This window comes from Hyla sarda, chromosome 1, assembly GCF_029499605.1.
Source record: "Hyla sarda isolate aHylSar1 chromosome 1, aHylSar1.hap1, whole genome shotgun sequence".
Taxonomy (NCBI): domain Eukaryota; kingdom Metazoa; phylum Chordata; class Amphibia; order Anura; family Hylidae; genus Hyla; species Hyla sarda.
Window position 1 is genome coordinate 295321091 of NC_079189.1, and position 24099 is coordinate 295345189.

Genomic DNA, 24099 nt, shown 5'->3' on the forward strand with positions numbered 1-24099 from the left:
CATCCGGTCCTGGGGATTTGCTTACATTTATATCACTTAACTTACCTTGTACCATCTCTACATTAAGCCAGTTCAGTATATTACATGATGTGTTACCAGCACTGACCTGGCCAATGTCAGCTCCTTCTTCCATAGTGTATACAGAACTAAAGAACCCATTCAGTAGCTCCTCTTTCTCTTTATCGCCTGTGACAACCTCCCCATTATCATTATTAAGGGGTCCTACATGCTCTGTCCTTGGTTTTTTTGCATTTATATATCAAAAAAAATATTTAGGATTAGTTTTGCTTTCTTTGGCCACCTGTCTCTCATTTTGAATTTTTGCTGTTTTTATTAAATTTTTACAGATTTTATTAAGCTCCTTGTACTGTTTAAATGTTATAGCTGACCCATCAGATTTGTATTTTTTGAAGGCTTTTTTTTTGTTGTTTATTGCGCTTTTAACCTCATTTGTCAGCCATGTAGGATTTAGTTTTAGTCGTTTATATTTGTTCCCCTTTGGTATATATTTAGCTGTATAGTTATTTAGAGTTGATTTAAAGATGTCCCATTTACCTTCTGTATCAGTATTTGACAACACCTCCCCCCAGTCTATGTCCTGTAGTGCAGATCTCAGCCCAGGGAAGTTTGCCTTTTTAAAGTTATATGTTTTTGTCTTCCCCGCCTGTCTTTGTTTTCTACATTTTAAGTCAAAAGTAACTATATTGTGGTACTATATTGTTTTCATACATCTCCCCTAATGTGCATAATAATAATAATAATTATTATTATTTCCCCCCTGACTTTTCTCATTATGACTCATGTGATTCTTTCATCATGTGACTCAAGGATTTCTATTAAAAACATTGGGAAGAAAAACACCAAAACTTCATAGAAAAAAAAAAAAAATACATACTTTCGGCATCCCACAGATTTGATAGCCTAAAAAGATCATAAAAGGATGAAGAAACCCCCATTAGTGTCTGGCATTTCATATTACCCTATTGATTCCAACATAACATGTGCCCGCAGCGAGCATGGTGTTTTTTTCTGTCAAACACGCCAAGTGTAATCCCAGCCGAAATTAATGTTTTCACAATAAGTTGGGACAGGCAGCAGACTGTGCTATATATTTGCATAGTTGCGGCGTACAGCGTGTGCCACATTTATGCGGCTGCGTTCTGATGACATATATGGCTCTTGGCCTTTTGGCTAAGATCAAGCGTAGTATCTGTTCTAATCGGTGGTCTAGTCTCTGCCATTGATGTAGGATGGATGCTGCATGGAGGGGGCAGGTGCCCCGGGGCTGGTTCTGAGGAATCAGCTCGACGGCTGCTCTGATGTGATCTGTTTGCTCCAGGTCTCACCGTGAGGCTGAGGAGGTTGAAGGCCGAGGTACTTCTGTGCCTTGGGGAGTGGTGACCCTGAGGTGCCGAAACTCACTGGGTGTAATAGCTTACTGAGTGGAAGCACTGCACCACATTTGGCAATCATCCTGGCCTTCTGACTAGGATCGGGGAAATTTTTATAGATTGGGCCGTACGTCACGGCGCACATTCACTTAACCCCTTAACGACCACGGATGTAAATGTATGTCCTGGTTTGGCAGGACATACATTTACGTCCTGTGTATGACCGCGAGCATCGGAGCGGTACTCGCTTCATACACGGCAGGTTCCGGCTGCTATCAGCAGCCGGGCACCCGCCGGTAATGGCCGACATCCGCGATCGCGCAGATGTCCGCCATTAACTCCTCAGATGCCGTGATCTGTAAATTAACCCCTCAGGCATAATAAAATAGATGATCTGATCGCCCGCAGCGCTGCCGCGGCGATCCGATCATCTGTAATGGCGGCCCGAGGTCCCCTGACCTTGCTCTGGCCGTCTCCTGGCGTCTCCTGCTCTGGTCTGAGATCAAGCAGACCAGAGCAGGAGATAGCCGATAATACTGTTCAGTGCTATGTCCCATACATAGCACTTAACAGTATTAGCAATCAAAGGATTGTTATAGATAGTCCCCTATGGGGACATAAGAAGTGTGAAAAAAAAGTTGAAAAATTTAAAAATAAAATGTAAAAAAAAAGTGAAAAATCCCATCCCCAATGAAAATATAAATTGTTCGTTTTTCCCATTTTACCCCCAAAAAGCGTAAAGTTTTTTTTATAAACCTATTTGGTATCGCCGCATGCGTAAATGTCCAAACTATCAAAATATAATGTTAATGATCCCGTACAGTGAATGACGTAAATGTAAACAGAAAAAAAAGAAAAAGGCCAAAAATGCTGCTTTTTTGTCACGTTTTATTAAAAAATTTATAAAAAATTATATAAAAGTTTTATATATGCAAATGTGGTATCGATAAAAAGTTCAGATGACGGCGCAAAAAATGAGAAAGTTATAGGTGATCACAATAGGGCGATTTTTGATTACTGATTTTGTACAAAAAGTTGTAGATTTTTTTTTTAAAGTGGTACAAAAATATAAAAGTATGTAGCCATGGGTATCATTTTAATCGTATTGACCCACAGAATAAAGAACACATGTAATTACCGTAAATTGTACAGTGTGAAAACGAAACCCTCCAAAATGTGCAAAATTGTGGTTTTCATTAAAATTTCCTCCCTAAAAAAATATTTTTTGGGGTTCGCCGTACATTTTACGGTAAAATCTGAGATTTCATTACAAAGTACAATTGGTCACGCAAAAAACAAGCCCTTATATGGGTCTGTAGATGGAAATATGAAAGAGTTACGGATTGTAGAAGGCGAGGAGGAAAAAACGAAAATGCAAAAATAAAATTGGCCTGGTCCTTAAGGTGAAAATGGGCTTGGTCCTTAAGGGGTTAAAGGGGTACTCCGGTGAAAACCTTTTTTGTTTTAAATCAACTGGTGGCAGAAAGTTAAACATATTTGTAAATTACTTCTATTAAAAAATCTTAATCCTTCCAGTACTTATTAGCTGCTGAATGCTACAGAGGAAATTCCTTTCTTTTTGGAACACTGATGACATCACGAGCCCAGTGCTCTCTGCTGACCTCTCTGTCCATTTTAGCAACCATGCATAGCAGATCTATGCTAAGGGCAGCATGGTGGCTCAGTGATTAGCACTGCTGCCTAGCAGTGCTGGGGACTTGGGTTCAAATCCCACTAAGCACAACAATAAATAAAGCGTTATTATTATTATAATAACGTCAGCAGAGAGAACTGTGCTCGTGATGTCATCAGAGAGCATTCCAAAAAGAAAAGGATTTCCTCTCTATTATTCAGCAGCTAATAAGTACAGGAAGGATTAAGATTTTTTTTATAAAAGTAATTTACAAATATAGAAGTCATTTAAAAAAAAGTTTTTTCACCGGAGTACCCCTTTAAAGGGGTTCTCAGCCTTTTGGCTAAGATCAAGTGTAGTATCTGTTCTTATCAGTTTCATGCTGATGGCAGGCGACGCCAGTGTGGAGCTGGTGGGGATGGGTGCTGCATGGTAGGGAGCAGGTGTACTGGGGCGTTCCAGGGCTGGTTCTGAGGAATCAGCCCGACGGCTCCCCCGATGTGACTTGCTTCCTCCGGGTCTCGCCATGAGGCTGAGAGGGTCTAGAGCCGAGGTACTTTTGTGTATCAGGGAGTGGTGACCCCGAGGTGCCGAAACTCACTGGGTGTACTGGCTCACTGAGTGGAAGCATGGGCACCATAATCTCTTCCCCTTGTGGCACTCACATTCACTTATTTCTTTTTGTCTCACTGTGTCACTTTTTGCGTGTTGTGTGTCCACAGGATTTGTCAGGAGCCCTTTTGGGTGTCCCTCCTGGTGGTCTAAGGTAGGTGTTTATGGCGATTAGGTTCCGCACCTCCCTGCAAACACCCCGGATACTCCTGCCTTGGCAGGGTACCTACCGTTATCGGCTCTGCGGGCAGATACCTTGGCTAATGCCAAGGGGGATGCCGGGAGCATTTGTTGTCCCTTAGTAGCTTTCGGCGAAAAGGGACATCGAACCTGGAACCTCGCAGGTACCTTTTGGTCCGGAGGCGAAGGGTAAGGTTTGTTGGGGGCCTCTCTCCTATCAGAGAAGGGCTTGCGATAGACCGCATCCTCTGTGCACATTTTTTTAGTGTAACACGTTTGCACTTTTTCTTGCACTTTGGGTGATTCGAGAGCATGTTCCTTGGCTCTTAGATAAAAAAAATAAATAAATAAAAGATCGTGGTTATTCTTTACTTAAGATAGACATATGTAGGTCAATTGGTACTTAGGAAAGTGTTTGAACTGGGGTCAAGTGGATTCCATATATGGGCAACTAGGTCAATTGGAACAGGAAGGATTGTATAAAGTGTAATGTAGTAGGAATGAATGGAGGGGTTGTAAATTACACAGCTCGCCAGTAGATGGCAGCAAAACATTACAATTTAGCAGGAGATGGTATAATGCATAGAAATAAGTCAGTTTTTGGGATAGCTAGGTGTTTGTGTGGATAATGGTGTTATCAGAACTATAAAAATTGTAAACAAAAATAAAGAAAAAAAATAAAGTAATATAAATAAAACTAAGGGAAAAAAAACGTAGTAGTGGCATCAAATAATAATAGTGTTAAAATAATAACAGCATAGTTTCTTACCGGCTTGCATGAGGTAGTTTAATAGGAAAGATAAGAAAAAACTATTTTTTATTGGAGGAATTCTCCGTATAATTTTGGCAATCTGGGTACATGATCAATGGGGCAAATCGTAAAGGGGTCTTCTTCATCATCCGGGTGCTGTTCGGTACAATGTCTTGAGATACTGTGACGTAAAAATGTCTTTTTACTGTTGTTCCTATGTTTATTAAGGCTACAGTGGAGTTCCTGTGTTGTAAAAAAATGTAAATGTAAATGTAAAAAAATGTAAAAAAGTGTAAAAATAAATAAATAATAAAAATACATTTATTAACCCGTTCAGGACCCATGACGTAACCGTACGTCCCCACACCCTGGGTCTTAAGGACCCATGACGTACAGTTACGTCATGGGCAGTTCCGGTCCCCGCCGTGCGCCGGGCGGGGATCGGAGCGGGATGGCTGCTGAAATCATTCAGCAGGCATCCCGTGCAAATGCCCAGGGGGGTCATTAGACCCCCCCATGTCGGCGATCGCGACAAATCGCAAGTGAATTCACACTTGCGATTTGCGCGATTCCGGGTCATTACGGGTCTATAGTGACCCGGTGACCCGGAATGTAAGGGGGATCGCGGGTGTCTAAGACACCCACGATCCCCCTGAAGCGATAGGAGTGAGATGGCAGGGTGCCACCCCTCCTATCCCTGCTATTGGTGGTCTTGACGCGACCACCAATAGCAGATCGGGGGCGGGGGGGTTTACTTTAGTTTTCCCCGTCCTGCCCTCCCACAATAGGCGGGGCAGGACGGGGAAACGACGGGGACCGGCGCCGAAGATCCACTTACCGATCCGGGTGGGCGACGGAGGCTGCGGGCGACGGAGATTGGCGGGCGGCGATGACGTGCGGCTGGATCCGACGGAAGCCGGTGAGTTGCCTAGCAACATCTGGAGGGTACAGTTTGAGACCATTATACAGTCGCTCTAACTGTAGCCCTCCAGATGTTGCAAAACTACAACTCCCAGCATGCCCAGACAGCTGTTTGGGCATGCTGGAATATGTAGTTTTGCAACAGCTGGAGGGCTACAGTTTGAGACCACTATATAGTGGTCCCTAAACTGTAGCCTTCCAGATCTTGCAAAACTACAACTCCTAGCATTCCCAAACAACTGTTTGCTGTCAGGGTATGCTGGGAATTGTAGTTTTGCAACAGCTGGAGGACCACAGTTTGCACATCACTTTGCAGTGTTCTCTAAAACTGTAGCCCTCCAGATGTTGCAAAACTGCAAATCCCAGCATGTCCAAACAGCAATCAGCTGTCTCGGCATGCTGGGAGTTGTAGTTGCGTACCTCCAGCTATTGCATAACTACATCTCCCAGCATGGCCATCAGCGATCAGTACATGCTGGGAGTTGTAGTTTTGCAACAGCTGGAGGCACACTGGTTAGAAAATGCTGAGTTAGGTAACATAACCTAACTAAAGGTTTTCCAACCAGTGTGCCTCCAGCTGTTGCAAAAGTACAACTCCCAGCATGCACCGTCTGTCAGTACATGCTGGGAGTTGTAGTTTTGAAACAGCTGGAGGTTTGCCCCCCCCCCCCCCCATGTGAACGTACAGGGTACATTCACACGGGCAGGCTTACAGTAAGTTTCCTGCTTCAAGTTTGGGCAGCGGCAAATTTTTCGCCACAGCTCAAACTCCTAGCGGGAAACTCACCGTAACACGCCAGTGGGAACGTACCCTAAAACGTACCCCATTTTGGAAACTACACCCCTCACGGAATGTAATAAGGGGTACAATGAGCATTTACGCCCCACAGGTGTCTGACAGATTTTTGGAACAGTGGTCCGTGAAAATGAAAAATTAAATTTTTCATTTGCACAGCCCACTGTTCCAAAGATCTGTCAAACGCCAGTGGGGTGTAAATACTCACTGCACCCCTTATTAAATTCTGTGAGGGGTGTAGTTTCCAAAATAGGGTCACATGTGGGGGGGTCCACTGTTCTGGCACCACGGGGGGCTTTGTAAACGCACATGGCCCCTGACTTCCATTCCAAACAATTTTTTTTCCCATAAGCTCAATGGCGCTCCTTCTCTTCTGAGCATTGTAGTGCGCCAGCAGAGTACTTGACGTCCACACATGGGGTATTTCTATACTCAGAAGAGATGGGGTTACAAATTTTGGGGGGTCTTTTCTGCTATTAACCCTTGCAAAAATGTGAAATTTGGGGGGAAGCGCACATTTTAGTGAAAATGTTTTATTTTTTTTTACATATGCAAAAGTCGTGAAACCCCTGTGGGGTATTAAGGCTCACTTTATTCCTTGTTGCATTCCTCAAGGGGTCTAGTTTCCAAAATGGTATGCCATGTGGGTTTTTATTGCTCTTCTGGCACCATAGGGGCTTCCTAAATGCGACATGCCCCCCGAGCAAAATTTACTCTCAAAAAGCCAAATATGACTCCTTCTCTTCTAAGCATTGTAGTTCACCCGTAGTGCACTTCAGGTCAACTTAAGGGGTACCTTCATACTCAGAAGAGATGGGGTTACAAATTTTGGGAGGTCTTTTCTGCTATTAACCCTTGCAAAAAAGTGAAATTTGGGGGGAAACACACATTTTAGTGAAATTTTTTTTTTTTTTTTTACATATGCAAAAGTCGTGAAACACTTGTGGGGTATTAAGGCTCACTTTATTCCTTGTTACGTTCCTCAAGGGGTCTAGTTTCCAAAATGGTATGGCATGTGTTTTTTTTTTTTTTGCTGTTCTGGCACCATAGGGGCTTCCTAAAGGCAACATACCCCCCAAAAACGATTTCAGAAAAACGTACTCTCCAAAATCCCCTTGTCGCTCCATCGCTTCTGAGCCCTCTACTGCGCCCGCCGAACAATTTACATAGGCATATGAGGTATGTGCTTACTCGAGAGAAATTGGGCTACAAACATAAGTATAAATTTGCTCCTTTTACCCCATGTAAAAATTCAAAAATTGGGTCTACAAGAACATGCGAGTGTAAAAAATGAAGATTGTGAATTTTCTCCTTCACTTTGCTGCTATTCCTGTGAAATACCTAAAGGGTTAAAACACTTACTGAATGTCATTTTGAATACTTTCGGGGGTGCAGTTTTTATAATGGGGTCATTTGTGGGGTATTTCTAATATGAAGACCCTTCAAATACACTTCAAACCTGAACTGGTCCCTGAAAAATTGTGAGTTTGAAAATTTTGTGAAAAATTGGAAAATTGCTGCTGAACTTTGAAGCCCTCTGGTGTCTTCCAAAAGTAAAAACTTGTCAATATTATGATGCAAACATAAAGAAGACATATTGTATATGTGAATCAAATTTTTTGTTATTTGGAATATCCATTTTCCTTACAGGCAGAGAGCTTCAAAGTTAGAAAAATGCAACATTTTCAAATTTTTCATCAAATTTTGGGATTTTTCACCAAGAAAGGATGCAAGTTACCATAACATTTTACCACTATGTTAAAGAAGAATATGTCACGAAAAAAACTATCTCGGAATCAGAATGATAACTAAAAGCATTCCAGAGTTATTAATGTTTAAAGTGACAGTGGTCTGATGTTCAAAAAATGGCCGAGTCCTACAGTGAAAATTGGCTGGGTCCTTAAAGGGTTAAATACATATAATCAAAAACAAAAATGCATAATGTGTAGGATCACACGGCGCACACCCGCAGCATATTACATGCTGCGGATGCCTGCCAGCAGTCACGATAATGAGCTCCCTGCTGAGGCTAGGTAGCTTTGTGTGTCCACTCATAGCGGCGGATTTCCCGCCGGCAGTCAGGAGCGAACACACTGAGCTACCCAGCCGCAGTACCCCTTTAAAGGTGAGTGGAGGCTGGAGCCAAGTTGGACTGGGTATCACAGACAGAGATCCCAAGTTGGCACAAAAAGGAGGAGTTCAGTGTTTTAAGGCACTTGGGGGGAGATTCATCAAAACCTGTCCAGAAGAAAAGTTGCTGAGTTGCCCATAGCAACCAATCAGATCATTTCTTTCATTTTTGAAAAGGCCTCAGAAAAATGAGAGAAGCAATCTGACTGGTTGCTATGGGCAACTGGACAACTTTTCCTCTGCACAAGTTTTGATATATCTCCCCCTTGGTGTAGTTAAGGTGATTGGCATTGCCATCCCTCAAAGTACCCCATAGCCTCAAGCGCACTGCACCCCCTATTCCTTTCTATGGCAAATATTCATATGCATACTGGGCGGGGCAGAGGTGGGGCCAGGGGTGGAGTCTTGCTGGGGGCCCTTGCTTTATTTGGTCTGGGGCCCTGGGTGGTGTCAGTCCACCCCTGACAGGAAGTGATAGAAGAGATACAATTCATATGCAGGGGATTGAAATGGCACAGGAACCCTGCCTGTTTGGCAGCTCGGGCCATGGCCGCCAAGGCTGGTGCAACGATTTTTGTCACCCTAAGCAATACCTCATTTTGCCGCCCCTTTGTCTCTGGCCCTTGGCCCTCACCCTTATTTGCACCGACCCACCCTTTTTAATGACTGTTAGACTATGTTCACACGTTAGGTTTTCCATGCAGAATTGCACAGGAATATACCGTATGGAAATTCCGCTGCAGCAGAGTCCCATTAATTTCAATGGGGTTCTGGCGCACTGTGCACACAGCAGAATTTCTGCACAGGAAATATCTGGCGACGAAATTCAAATTCGGTCATCCGCAGAAAGAGTAGATGTCTGTTCTTTCTGTGTATTCTGCTCAGAAATACATTGCCGCCTATGATAAAGCGAATTTATGAACAATCTTAGCGCCAGCATGTTCTGACACCGCTCCACTATCTTCAGAATATCCGCACATAAATTTTCTGTGTGGACATTCGAGCTTTACAATCAAAATTGAGTAGGTGGACCCTGTAAAAGTATGTCCTGATGTGATTGGATGTATATTTACACCCTGTACATGATGCAAACAATGGATCGGTGCTCGCATCATGTATGACAGGTCCTGGCAGCCAGAGACCTGCCAATAGTGGCAATCATCAACGATCGCTCTAATGTTTGTCATTAACCCCTCAGATGCCTTGATCAAAGCAGGTTATGGCAATGTGGACATTATATTCAAGGATGGATTCCCCTGTGGCGATCTGGTGATCATTCAAAATGGTGGATGGAGGTCCTCTCACCTGCCTCCTCCACTCTCCTAGGGTCCCGTTCATCAGAAAAAGGCTCATGCATGGAAATTGCTGGGTGTCCTATGGTTGCCACCCAGCATCAGTTGCCTCTCTCCGCACCGCATTATGCAGATCGTGCAGGAGAGCAGCTTTGGACACTTAAAAAAAAACCTCATGTCATCCACGTTTTGCTAACACTATTTTTCACACACAAATAAAATAAATGAGTCAAAAAAGTTAAAGAATGGTTTAAAAAGGGGAACTTTATTTATTATATATTAAAATGTTTGTGTAGGGATTTTATGTAACCTCCATCACTCACAAAGAGCGTACAGTAACTAATACTCAGGACAGGAAAAACCTCCAGAGGGGAGTAAACCTGTAGGGAATCCATGGCTACTGTATTGCCCTTCCTCTGGGCATACTAAAGGAGGTTACCTCTAGAATTTGGGCCAATGTGTCTGTGTATGTACGTGATTCGAGAGGCTGTGCCTTCATCCAAATTCTTGCTAGGTCTGGAAATCCACGTCTTCATCCAACGTCTTGCTGTAGGTCCGGAAATGCTACTCCACATCCTGGAAATAATGCATCTAAGATAGGAAAACAAAAGATAGATTATTTACATGTTTATTATAGAAAAGCACATTGAACTGCACTAAAGACCTTTTGGTCACAACAATGTGACACTTACCAGTCACAGTAGTGTATATGACTTTGCATTCTCGGTCCCTACAGTGTCCAGCATCAGCCCCTCACTGATGAAGAATGAGCAGGAGCAGTGTTATATCTGCTCAGTGCTGCTCTCTGGTGGACAATGGCTATGACATCACATGTGTGACACGCTGTTACCTCCTGAGAGTTCTATTTCAGTAGTGCTGCTCTCTGATTGGCTGAAAAACAAAAAAGCTTTCTTATATATTCTGTATGACTGTTATCTAAGGGATTTGGGGCAATTTTTTATTAAAATGGGGCTAATCCCTGTGGGTGCAATATACTTGTTTCTCCTAACCAGACACTCAGTATTTGTAATTATAATTTGGTGGCCCCAACAGCCTTGGCCCATAGGTTTCTTACACAGATCAGTGCGGCTCTGGCAGGCTTAATGAGCAGCGCTGGCTGCCGGGACGTCTGACGAGTGACATCCCTGACGTTGTGGTCTGGAGCAAAGGATGTCACTCGTTAGACATCCCGGCAGCCACTGATTTATAGTGGTCGCGGCTCCTGCTGCCAGTTCAAGATCAGACACCATGGTCCTAGATTGACATACTGCACCACTGATCCCTTGTGGCTGTCCATCTGTTGCAAATCAACAATTCCCAGCATGCCCTGGGCATGCTTGGAGTTGTAGCTTTGCAACAGTTGGACAGACGTCTGTCGAAAGGGGAGGAAGGGGAACACCAAAAATAAAGCAATGTGGGCTTTGAAAAACGCCACACATAAGTCGTGTTTAATCCCAGCCTAAGCCTAGGAACAGATGCAATTCTTGTTTGATTGTTTTTTTTTTTTGCCCCCCTATAAAACAAAACACTAAAAACTGCCCCCCTCATTTCTTTACTCTGCCATCTTTGTGGCATTTTTGCTAAAGACACTGGGGGGGGGGGGGGGTTGGGGGAAGGGGGAGTTTGGAAGGGGGAGTTATCTTGTTTTTTTTTTTTTTATCTAAGAGCCAAGGAACATGCTCTCGAATCACTCAAAGTGCAAGAAAAAGTGCAAACGTGTTACACTAAAAAAATGTGCACAGAGGATGCGGTCTATCCCAAGCCCTTCTCCAATAGGAGAGAGGCCCCCCAACAAACCTTACCCTTCGCCTCCGGACCAAAAGGTACCTGCGAGGTTCCAGGTTCAATGTCCCTTTTCGTCGAAGCTACTAAGGGACCACAAATGCTCCCGGCATCCCCCTTGGCATTAGCCAAGGTATCTGCCCGCAGAGCCGATAACGGTAGGTACCCTGCCAAGGCAGGAATACCCTTTGTGTTTCGAGGGAGGTGCGGAACCTAATGGCCATACACACCTACCCTAGACCACCAGGAGGGACACCCAAAAGGGCTACCGCATCCTGACAAATCCTGTGGACACACAACATGCAAAAAGTGACACAGTGAGACAAAAAGAAATAAGTGAATGTGTGCAGATATACTGCCCGGACATACAGCCGGATCTATAAAAATTTCTCTGATCCTAGCCAGAAGGCCGGGAATCAAGAGGTGAGTGCCACAAGGTGAAGAGATTATGGTGCCCATGCTTCCACTCAGTGAGTCCATCCTCCCAGTGAGTTTCGGCCCCTCAGGGTCACCAATCCCTGAGGCACAAAAGTACCTCTGCTCTAAACCCTCTCAGCCTCATGGCGAGACCCGAAGGAAGAAAGTCACATCGGGGCAGCCGTCGGGCTGATTCCTCAGAACCAGCCCTGGAACGCCCCGGTACACCTGCTCCCTACCATGCAGCAGCCATCCCCACCAGCTCCACACTGGCGTCGCCTGCCACCAGCATGAAAACTGATAAGAACAGATACTACACTTTATCTTAGCCAAAAGGCCGAGAACCCCTTTAAAGGGGTACTCCGGTGAAAACCTTTTTTTTTAACCCCTTCCCGCTATTGGACGTATGCATACGTCCAGGCGAACTACACGTTTGCGCAAATGGACGTATGCATACGTCCAAGCGATCTCCTGCTCTGCCGTGGGCAGCGCAAGAGATCGCGGGTGGGACTCAGCTGTCAATCACAGCCGGAGTCCCATCGCAGCTGCCGGGGCCGTGATCGCGCCGGTCCCGGCAGCATTAACCCCATAGATGCCGTGATCAGTTCTGATCACCGCATCTATGGTGTTTGCAGGGGGAGCGCTCTCCCCCTGCCCATCAACGACGGCGCCGCGATAAAATAAGGGGGATCGGGGGTGTCCAAGACACCCTCGATCCCCCTTGAAGAGATAGGAGTGAGGTGGCAGGGTTGCCACCCCTCCTATCCCTGCTATTGATCGGCGGAGCGACCGACCAATAGCAGACTGGGGGCGGGGGGGGGGGGTTAAAGTTCGGTTCCCCCCCGCTATGCCCACCCATCGGTGGCGGTGGCGGCTGTGATCATGGCGGCAGTGGAGGTGAGTATGGTGCCGCGTGTCCGGGAATCTGTTGCCTAGCAACATCTGCAGGGCGACAGTTTAGAGAGTGGTCTCTAAACTGTGGCCCTCCAGATGTTGCAAAACTACAACTCCCACCATGCCTTGACAGCTGTTTGCTGTGTTGGCATGCTGGGAGTTGTAGTTTTGCAAGATTTAGAGGGGTTCAGGCTAGAGATCACTGACAGTGGTCTCTAAACTGTAGCCCTCCAGATGTTACAAAACTACAACTCCCAGCATGCCCAGACAGCAGTTTGCTGTCTTAGCATGCTGAGATTTGTAGTTTTGCAACATCTGGAGGGCCACAGTTTAGAGACCACTGTCAGTGATCTCTAGCCTGAACCCCTCTAAACCTTGCAAAACTACAACTCCCAGCACTCAGGAACAGCAAATGGCTGTCTCGGCATGCTGGGAGTTGTACTTGCGTGCCTCCAGCTGTTGCATAACTACATCTCCCAGCATTCCCTTTGGCAATCAGTACATGCTGAGAGTTGTAGTTCTGCAACAGCTGGAGGCACACTGGTTGGGAAATACCGAGTTAGGTAATAGGTTCTATTACCTAACTCAGTATTTTCCAACCAGTGTGCCTCCAGCTGTTGCAAAACTACAACTCCCAGCATGCACGTTCTGTCAGTGCATGCTGGGAGTTGTAGTTTTGCCCCCCTCCCATGTGAATGTACAGGTTACATTCACACTGGTGGCAGATTACAGTGAGTTCCCCACTTCAAGTTTGAGCTGCAGCCGCAGCTCAAACTCCTAGCGGGAGACTCAGTGTAATCCGCTGTCAGTGTGAATGTAACCTAAAAACACTACACTACACTAACATAAAATAAAGAGTAAAACACTACATATACACATGTACACTGCCCCCCCCCCCCCACCACCACCACCCCTTCCCCCCCCCCCCAATAAAAATGAAAAACGTATCCTACAGCAGTATTTCCAAAACGGAGCCTCCAGCTGTTGCAAAACAAAAACTCCCAGCATTTCCGGACAGCCATTGACTGTCCAAGCATGCTGGGAGTTTAGCAACAGCTGGAGGCACCCTGTTTGGGAATCACTGGTGTAGAATACCCCTATGTACACCCCTATGCAAATCCCTAATTTAGGCCTCAAATGCGCATGGCGCTCTCACTTTGGAGCCCTGTCGTATTTCAAGGCAACAGAATAGGGCCACATATGGGGTATCGCCGTACTCGGGAGAAATTGCCTAACAAATTTTGGGGGGCTTTTTCTCCTTTTACCCCTTATGAAAAGGTAAAGTTGGGGTCTACACCAGTAGACCAACATTTTTGTACACTAACATACTGGTGTTGCCCCATACTTTAAAATTTCACAAGCGGTAAAAGAAAAAAAGCCTCCAAAATTTGTAACGCAATTTATCCTGAGTACGGAGATACCCCATATGTGGGCGCAAAGTGTTCTGGGGACGCACAACAAGGCTCAGAAGGGAGAGTGCACCATGTAAATTTGAGGTCTAAATTGGTGATTTGCACAGGGGTGGCTGATTTTACAGCGGTTCTGACATAAGTGAAAAACAATAAATACCCACATGTGACCCCATTTTGGAAACTACACCCCTCACGGAATGTAATAAGGGGTACAGTGAGCATTTACACCCCACAGGTGTCTGACAGATCTTTGAAACAGGGGTCTGTGAAAATGAAAAATACAATTTTTAATTTGCACAGCCCACTGTTCCAAAGATCCGTCAAATGCCAGTGGGGTGTAAATTCTCCCTGCACCCCTTATTACATTCCGTGAGGGGTGTAGTTTTAAAAATGGGGTCACATGTGGGGGGTCCACTGTTCTGGCACCACGGGGGGCTTAGGAAATGCACATGGCCAAATTCTCTCTCCAAAAGCTCAATGATGCTCCTTCTCTTCTGAGCATTGTAGTTCGTCCCCAGTGCACTTCACGTCCACTTATGGGGTATTTCCATACTCAGAAGAGATGGGGTTCCAAATTTTGGGGGGTATTTTCTGCTATTATCCCTTGAAAAAATGTAAAATTTGGGGGAAAACAAGCATTTTTGGTAAAAAAAAAACATTTTTTTTTTTACATATGCAAAAGTCGTGAAACACTTGTGGGGTATTAAGGTTTACTTTACCCCTTGTTACGTTCCCCAAGGGGTCTAGTTTCCAAAATGGTATGCCATGTGTTTTTTTTTTTTTGCTGTCCTGGCCCCATAGGGGCTTCCTAAATGCGACATGCCCCCCGAGCAAAATTTGCTTCCAAAAAGCCAAATGTGACTCCTTCTCTTCTGAGCATTGTAGTTCGCTCGTAGTGCACTGAAGGTCAACTTATGGGGTACCTCCATACTCAGAAGAGATGGGGTTACAAATTTTGGGGGTATTTTCTGCTATTAACCCTTGCAAAAATGTGAAATTTGGGGGGAAACACACATTTTTGTGAAATTTTTAAATTTTTTTTTTACATATGCAAAAGTCATGAAACACCTGTGGGGTATTAAGGCTCGCTTAATTCCTTGTTACGTTCCCCAAGGGGTCTAGTTTCCAAAATGGTATGCCATGTGTTTTTTTTTGCTGTTTTGGCACCATAGGGGCTTCCTAAATGCAACATGCCCCCCAAAAACCATTTCAGAAAAACATACTCTCCAAAATCCCCTTGTCGCTCCTTCGCTTCTGAGCCCTCTACTGCGCCCGCCGAACAATTTACATAGACATATGAGGTATGTGCTTACTCGAGAGAAATTGGGCTACAAATTCAAGTATAAATTTTATCCTTTTACCCCTTGTAAAAATTCAAAAATTGGGTCTACAAGAACATGCAAGTGTAAAAAATGAAGATTTTGAATTTTCTCCTTCACTTTGCTGCTTTTCCTGTGAAACACCTAAAGGGTTAAAACACTTACTGAATGTCATTTTGAATACTTTGGGGGGTGCAGTTTTTGTAATGGGGTCATTTATGGGGTATTTCTAATATGAAGACCCTTCAAATCCACTTCAAACCTGAACTGGTCCATGAAAAATAGCGAGTTTGAAAATTTTGTGAAAAATTGTAAAATTGCTGCTGAACTTTGAAGCCATCTGGTGTCTTCCAAAAGTAAAAACACATACATGTTATGATGCAAACATAAAGTAGACATATTGTATATGTGAATCCAAAAAAAAAAATTTGGAATATCCATTTTCCTTATAGTGTTGCTCGCGAATATTCGCAATTCGAATATTATTCGCGAATATCGCATATTCGCGAATTCGCGAATTTCGCGAATATAGCGCTATATATTCGTAATTACGAATATTCGTTTTTTTTTTATTTCTTTTTTTTTTTCTTCACAGTACACATCACAGTGATCATCCCTCTCTGCTTCCAGCTTGTGTGGTGTAAAGAAGGCTGTAATACTACTGTGTGAGACTGGCGTGCGAGAATTCGCATATGCGACAATTAGCATATGCTAATTTTCGCATATGCGTATTTTCGCGTATGCTAATTTTGTGTATGCTAATATTCACATATGTTAATTTTCGCATACGTGAATATTCGCATATGCGAAAATAAAACGAGAATATAACGAATATGCAAATATTCGCGAATATATGACGAATATTCGCCCATATATTCGCAAATATTCGCGAATTCGAATATGGCCTATGCCGCTCAACACTATTTCCTTACAAGCAGAGAGCTTCAAAGTTAGAAAAATGCAAAATTTTCAATTTTTTCATCAAATTTGGGGATTTTTCACCAAGAAAGGATGCAAGTTACCACAAAAATGTACCACAATGTTAAAGTAGAATATGTCACGAAAAAACAATCTCGGAATCAGATTGATAAGTAAAAGCATTCCAGAGTTATTAATGTTTAAAGTGACAGTGGTCAGATGTGCAAAAAAGGGCTGCGTCCTAGAGGTGAAAATGGGCTGTGTCCTTAAGGGGTTAATTACTTCTATATTTGTAAATTACTTCTATTAAAAAATCTTAATGCTTCCTGTACTTATTTGCTGCTGAATAATACAGAGGAAATTCTTTTCTTTTTGGAATGCTCTCTGATGACATCACGAGCACAGTTCTCTCTGCTGATGTTATTATAATAATAATAATAACGCTTTATTTATTGTTGCCCTTAGTGGGATTTGAACCCAAGTCCCCAGCACTGCAAGGCAGCAGTGTTAACCACTGAGCCACCATGCTGCCCATAGCATAGATCTGCTATGCATGGTTGCTAAAATGGACAGAGATGTCAGCAGAGAGCACTGTGCTCGTGATGTCATCAGTGTTCCAAAAAGAAAGGAATTTCCTCTGTAGCATTCAGCAGCTAATAAGTACTGGAAGGATTAAGATTTTTTAATAGAAGTAATTTACAAATATGTTTAACTTTCTGCCACCAGTTGATTTAAAAGAAAAAAGGTTTTCACCGGAGTACCCCTTTAACCCCTTAACCCCTTAAGGACCAGGCCATTTTACACCTCAGGACCAGAGCGTTTTTTGCACATCTGACCACTGTCACTTTAAACATTAATAACTCTGGAATGCTTTTAGTTATCATTCTGATTCCGAGATAGTTTTTTCGTGACATATTCTACTTTAACATAGTGGTAAAATTTTATGGTAACTTGCATCCTTTCTTGGTGAAAAATCCCAAAATTTGATGAAAAATTTGAAAAATTTGCATTTTTCTAACTTTGAAGCTCTCTGCTTGTAAAGAAAATGGATATTCCAAATAAAAATTTTTTTGATTCACATATACAATATGTCTACTTTATGTTTGCATCATAAAATTGACGAGTTTTTACTTTTGGAAGACACCAGAGGGCTTCAAAGTTCAGCAGCAATTTTCAAATCTTCCACAAAATTTTCAAACTCGATATTTTTCAGGGACCAGTTCAGGTTTGAAGTGGATTTGAAGGGTCTTCATATTAGAAATACCCCACAAATGACCCCATTATAAAAACTGCACCCCCGAAAGTATTCAAGATGACATTCAGTCAGCGTTTTAACCCTTTAGGTGTTTCACAGGAATAGCAGCAAAGTGAAGGAGAAAATTCACAATCTTCATTTTTTACACTCGCATGTTCTTGTAGACCCATTTTTTTAATTTTTATAAGGGGTAATAGGAGAAAATGTATACTTATGTTTGTAGCCCAATTTCTCTCGAGTAAACACATACCTCATATGTCTATGTAAATTGTTCGACGGGCGCAGTAGAGGGCTCAGAAGGGAAGGAGCGACAAGGGGATTTTGGAGAGTACGTTTTTCAGAAATGGTTTTTGGGGGGCATGTTGCATTTAGGAAGCCCCTATGGTGCCAGAACAGCAAAAAAAAAAACATGCCATACCATTTTGGAAACTAGACCCCTTGAGGAACGTAAAAAGGAATAAAGCGAGCCTTAATACCCCACAGGTGTTTCACGACTTTGCATATGTAAAAAAAAATTATAATTTTTTCACTAAAATGTGTGTTTCCCCCAAATTTCACATTTTTGCAAGGGTTAATAGCAGAAAAGACCCCCCAAAATTTGTAACCCCATCTCTTCTGAGTATGGAGGTACCCCATAAGTTGACCTCAAGTGCAATACGGGTGAACTACAATGCTCAGAAGAGAAGGAGTCATATTTGGCTTTTTGAGAGCAAATTTTGCTCGGGGGGCATGTCGCATTTAGGAAGCCCCTATGGTGCCAGAACAGCAAAAAAAAAAAACACATGGCATACCATTTTGGAAACTAGACCCCTTGAGGAACATAACAAGGAATAAAGCGAGCCTTAATACCCCACAGGGGTTTCATTATTTTTTTTTTTACATATGCAAAAGTCATTTCACTAAAATGTGTGTTTCTTCCCAAATTTCACATTTTTGCAAGGGTTAATAGCAGAAAAGACCCCCCAAAATTTGTAACCCCCATCTCTTCTGAGTATGGAAATACCCCATGTGTGGACGTCAAGTGCTCTGCTGGCACACTACAATGCTCAGAAGAGAAGGAGCGCCATTGAGCTTTTGGGAAAAAAATTGTTCGGAATGGAAGTCAGGGGCCATGTGCGTTTACAAAGCCCCCCATGGTGCGTTTACAAAGCCCCCCAACAGTGGAACCCCCCACATGTGACCCTATTTTGGAAACTACACCCCTCACAGAATTTAATAAGGGGTGCAGTGAGTATTTACACCCCACTGGCGTTTGACAGATCTTTGGAACAGTGGGCTGTGCAAATGAAAAATTAAATTTTTCATTTTCACGGACCACTGTTCCAAAAATCTGTCAGACACCTGTGGGGCATAAATGCTCATTGTACCCCTTATTACATTCCGTGAGGGGTGTAGTTTCCAAAATGGGGTCACATGTGGGTATTTTTTTTGGGGGGTTTATGTCAGAACCGCTGTAAAATCAGCCACCCCTGTGCAAATCACCAATTTAGACCTCAAATGTACATAGTGCGCTCTCACTCCCGAGCCTTGTTGTGCGCCCGCAGAGCGTTTTACGCCCACGTATGGGGTATTTCCGTACTCAGGAGAAATTGCGTTACAAATTTTGGTGGTCTTTTTTTCCTTTTAACACTTGTGAAAATAAAAAGTAAAGGGCAACACCGGCATGTTAGTGTAAATTTTTTTTTTTTTTTACACTAACAAGCTGGTGTAGCCCCAACTTTTCCTTTTCATAAGGGGTAAAAGGAGAAAAAGCCCCCCAAAATTTGTAGTGCAATTTCTCCCGAGTACGGCGATACCCCATATGTGTCCCTAAACTGTTTCCTTGAAATACGACAGGGCTCCAAAGTGAGAGAGCGCCATGCGCATTTGAGGACTAAATTAGGGATTGCATAGGGGTGGACATAGGGGTATTGTACGCCAGTGATTCCCAAACAGGGTGCCTCCAGCTGTTGCTAAATTCCCAGCATGCCTGGACAGTCAGTGGCTGTCCGGAAATGCTGGGAGTTGTTGTTTTGCAACAGCTGGAGGCTCCGTTTTGGAAACACTGCCATACAATACGTTTTTCATTTTTATTGTGGGTACAGTGTAAGGGGGTGTATATGTTGTGTTTTACTCTTTATTATGTGTAAGTGTAGTGTAGTGTTTTTAGGGTACATTCACACTGGCGGGTTACGGTGAGTTTCTCGCTAGAAGTTTGAGCTGCGGCGAAAAATTTGCCGCAGCCCAAACTTGAAGCAGGAAACTTACTGTAAACCTGCCCGTGTGAATGTACCCTGTACGTTCACATGGGGGGGGGGGGGGCAAACCTCCAGCTGCTTCAAAACTACAACTCCCAGCATGTACTGACAGACCGTGCATGCTGGGAGTTGTACTTTTGCAACAGCTGGAGGCACACTGGTTGGAAAACCTTCAGTTAGGTTCTGTTACCTAACTCAGTATTTTCTAACCAGTGTGCCTCCAGCTGTTGCAAAACTACAACTCCCAGCATGTACTGATCGCCGAAGTGCATGCTGGGAGATGTAGTTATGCAATAGCTGGAGGTACGCAACTACAACTCCCAGCATGCCGAGACAGCTGATTGCTGTTTGGACATGCTGGGATTTGCAGTTTTGCAACATCTGGAGGGCTACAGTTTCAGAGAACACTGCAAAGTGATCTCCAAACTGTGGTCCTCCAGCTGTTGCAAAACTACAATTCCCAGCATGCCCTGACAGCAAACAGTTGTTTGAGCACGCTAGGAATTGTAATTTTGCAAGATCTGGAGGGCTACAGTTTAGGGACCACTATATAGTGGTCTCAAACTGTAGCCCTCCAGCTGTTGCAAAACTACATATTCCAGCATTCCCAAACAGCTGTCTGGGCCTGCTGGGAGTTGTAGTTTTGTAACATCTGGAGGGCTACAGTTAGAGACCACTGTATAATGGTCTCAAACTGTACCCTCCAGATGTTGCTAGGCAACTCACCGGCTTCCGTCGGATCCAGCCGCACGTCATCGCCGCCCGCCGATCTCCGTCGCCCGCAGTCCCCGACGCCCACCCGGATCGGTAAGTGGATCTTCGGCGCCGGTCCCCGTCGTTTCCCCGTCCTGCCCCGCCTATTGTGGGAGGGCAGGACGGGGAAAACGAAAGTTAACCCCCCCCGCCCCCGATCTGCTATTGGTTGTCGCGTCTAGACCACCAATAGCAGGGATAGGAGGGGTGGCAACCCTGCCACCTCACTCCTATCGCTTCAGGGGGATCGCGGGTGTCTTAGACACCCGCGATCCCCCTTACATTCCGGATCACCGGGTCACTATAGACCAGTAATGACCCGGAATCGCGCAAATCGCAAGTGTGAATTCACTTGCGATTTGCCGCGATCGCCGACATGGGGGGGATCTGATGACCCCCCTGGGCATTTGCACGGGATGCCTGCTGAATGGTCCTGTAGGGGTTAAGGACCAGGCCAATTTTCACCTTAAGGACCAGGCCAATTTTATTTTTGCATTTTCGTTTTTTCCTCCTCGCCTTCTACAATCCGTAACTCTTTCATATTTCCATCTACAGACCCATATAAGGGCTTGTTTTTTGCGTGACCAATTGTACTTTGTAATGAAATCTCAGATTTTACCGTAAAATGTACGGCGAACCCCAAAAAATATTTTTTTAGGGAGGAAATTTTAATGAAAACCACAATTTTGCACATTTTGGAGGGTTTCGTTTTCACACTGTACAATTTACAGTAAAAATTACATGTGTTCTTTATTCTGTGGGTCAATACGATTAAAATGATACCCATGGCTACATACTTTTATATTTTTGTACCGCTTTAAAAAAAAATCTAAAACTTTTTGTACAAAATCAGTAATTAAAAATCGCCCTATTGTGACCACCTATAACTTTCTCATTTTTTGCGCCATCATCTGAACTTTTTATCGATACCACATTTGCATATATAAAACTTTTATATAATTTTTCATACATTTTTTAATAAAACGTGACAAAAAAGTAGCATTTTTGGCCTTTTTTTTATTTTTTATTAAATTTTTTTTACATTTACGTCATTCACCGTACGGGATCATTAACATTATATTTTCATAGTTTGGAAATTTACGCACGCGGCAATACCAAATGTGTTTATAAAAAAAAACTTTACACTTTTTGGGGGTAAAATGGGAAAAACGGACAATTTATATTTTCATTGGGGAGGGGATTTTTAACTTTTTTTTTTACTTTAGATTTTAAAATTTTTCAACTTTTTTTTCACACTTTTTATGTCCCCATAGGGGACTATCTATAACAATACTTTGATTGCTAATACTGTTCAGTGCTATGTATAGGACATAGCACTGATCAGTATTATCGGCTATCTCCTGCTCTGGTCTGCTTGATCTCAGACCAGAGCAGGAGATGCCAGGAGACGACCGGAGCAAGGTCAGGGGACCTCCGGCCGCCATTATAGATGATCGGATCGCCGCGGCAGCGCTGCGGGCGATCAGATCATCTATTTTATTATGCTGCAGATCACGGCATCTGAGGAGTTAATGGCGGACATCTGCGCTATCGCGGATGTCGGCCATTACCGGCGGGTGCTCGGCTGCTGATAGCAGCCGGAACCTGCCGTGTATGACGCTAGCACCGCTCAGATGCTCGCGATCATACACAGGACGTAAATGTATGTCCTGCCAAACCAGGACATACATTTACATCCGTGGTCGTTAAGGGGTTAAGTGAATGTGCGCCGTGACGTACGGCACAATCTATTAAAATTTACCCGATCCTAGTCAGAAGGCCAGGGTGCTTGCCAAATGTGGTGCAGTGCTTCCACTCAGTAAGCTATTACACCCAGTGAGTTTCGGCACCTCAGGGTCACCACTCCCCAAGGCACAGAAGTACCTCGGCCTTCAACTTCCTCAGCCTCACTTAGGCTGGGATTAAACACGTCTTATGTGTGGCGTTTTTCAAAGCCCACATTGCTTTATTTTTGGTGTTCCCCCTCCCCCCCTTTCGACAGACGTCTGTTCAACTGTTGCAAAGCTACGACTCCAAGCATGCCCAGGGCATGCTGAGAATTGTAGATTTGCAACAGATGGACAGCCACAAGGGATCAGTGGTGCAGTATGTCAATCTAGGACCATGGTGTCTGATCTTGAACTGGCAGCAGGAGCCACGACCACTATAAATCAGTGGCTGCCGGGACGTCTAACGAGTGACATCCTTTGCTCCAGACCACAACGTCAGGGATGTCACTCGTCAGATGTCCCGGCAGCCAGCGCTGCTCATTAAGCCTGCCAGAGCCGCACTGATCTGTGTAAGAAACCTATGGGCCCAGGCTGTTGGGGCCACCAAATTATAATTACAAATACTGAGTGTCTGGTTAGGAGAAACAAGTATATTGCACCCACAGGGAGTAGCCCCATTTTAATAAGAAATTGCCCAAAATCCCTTAGATAACAGTCATACAGAATATATAAGAAAGCTTTTTTGTTTTTCAGCCAATCAGAGAGCAGCACTACTGAAATAGAACTCTCAGGAGGTAACAGTGTGTCACACATGTGATGTCATAACCATTGTCCACCAGAGAGCAGCACTGAGCAGATATAACACTGCTCCTGCTCATTCTTCATCAGTGAGGGGCTGATGCTGGACACTGTAGGGGCCGAGAATGCAAAGTCACATACACTACTGTGACTGGTAAGTGTCACATTGTTGTGACCAAAAGGTCTTTAGTGCAGTTCAATGTGTTTTTCTATAATAAACATGTTAATAATCTATCTTTTGTTTTCCTATCTTAGATGCATTATTTCCAGGATGTGGAGTAGCATTTCCGGACCTACAGCAAGACGTTGGATGAAGACGTGGATTTCCAGACCTATTCCAGAAGAATTTGGATGAAGGCACAGCCCCTCGAATCACGCACATACATGGACACATTGGCCCAAATTCTAGAGGTAACCTCCTTTAGTATGCCCAGAGGAAGGGCAATACAGTAGCCATGGATTCCCTACAGGTTTCCTCCCCTCTGGAGGTTTTTCCTGTCCTGAGTATTAGTTACTGTACGCTCTTTGTGAGTGATGGGAGATTACATAAAATCCCTACACAAACATTTTAATATATAATAAATAAAGTTCCCCTTTTTGAACCATTCTTTAACTTGTTTGACTCATTTATTTTATTTGTGTGTGAAAAATAGTGTTAGCAAAACGTGGATGACATGAGTTTTTTTTTTAAGTGTCCAAAGCTGCTCTCCTGCACGATCTGCATAATGCGGTGCGGAGAGAGGCAACTGATGCTGGGTGGCAACCATAGGACACCCAGCAATTTCCATGCATGAGCCTTTTTCTGATGAACGGGACCCTAGGAGAGTGGAGGAGGCAGGTGAGAGGACCTCCATCCACCATTTTGAATGATCACCAGA

General features: G+C 43.9%; 1 protein-coding gene, 2 long non-coding RNA genes and 2 pseudogenes across 4 annotated transcripts in view; 2 read left to right on the forward strand and 3 right to left on the reverse strand.

Moving 5' to 3' along the window:
- Nucleotides 1-8414, reverse strand: part of LOC130267825 (uncharacterized) — a 71745-nt gene extending 63331 nt beyond the window's left edge. For both annotated transcript variants that reach the window (XR_008843299.1, XR_008843306.1), the window contains exon 1: nt 8400-8414. This is a non-coding gene — a long non-coding RNA (uncharacterized LOC130267825). The remainder of the gene's footprint in view (nt 1-8399) is intronic.
- Nucleotides 1-23828, forward strand: part of MED16 (mediator complex subunit 16) — a 132936-nt gene extending 109108 nt beyond the window's left edge. Inside the window, exon 14 of the mRNA XM_056517991.1 lies at nt 23477-23828. Within this exon, the coding sequence (XP_056373966.1) occupies nt 23477-23576 (100 nt within the window). The 3' untranslated portion in view covers nt 23577-23828. The remainder of the gene's footprint in view (nt 1-23476) is intronic.
- LOC130343530 (U2 spliceosomal RNA) lies at nt 3354-3427 on the forward strand (annotated as a pseudogene).
- Nucleotides 9966-10876, reverse strand: LOC130267933 (uncharacterized). Its single transcript, XR_008843342.1, has 3 exons — nt 10782-10876; nt 10399-10597; nt 9966-10297 (listed from the first exon to the last, which is right to left on the reverse strand). It is a non-coding gene; the product is annotated as an uncharacterized LOC130267933 (long non-coding RNA).
- On the reverse strand, nt 12174-12248 carry LOC130344308 (U2 spliceosomal RNA; annotated as a pseudogene).
- Nucleotides 23829-24099: the final 271 nt, after the last annotated feature.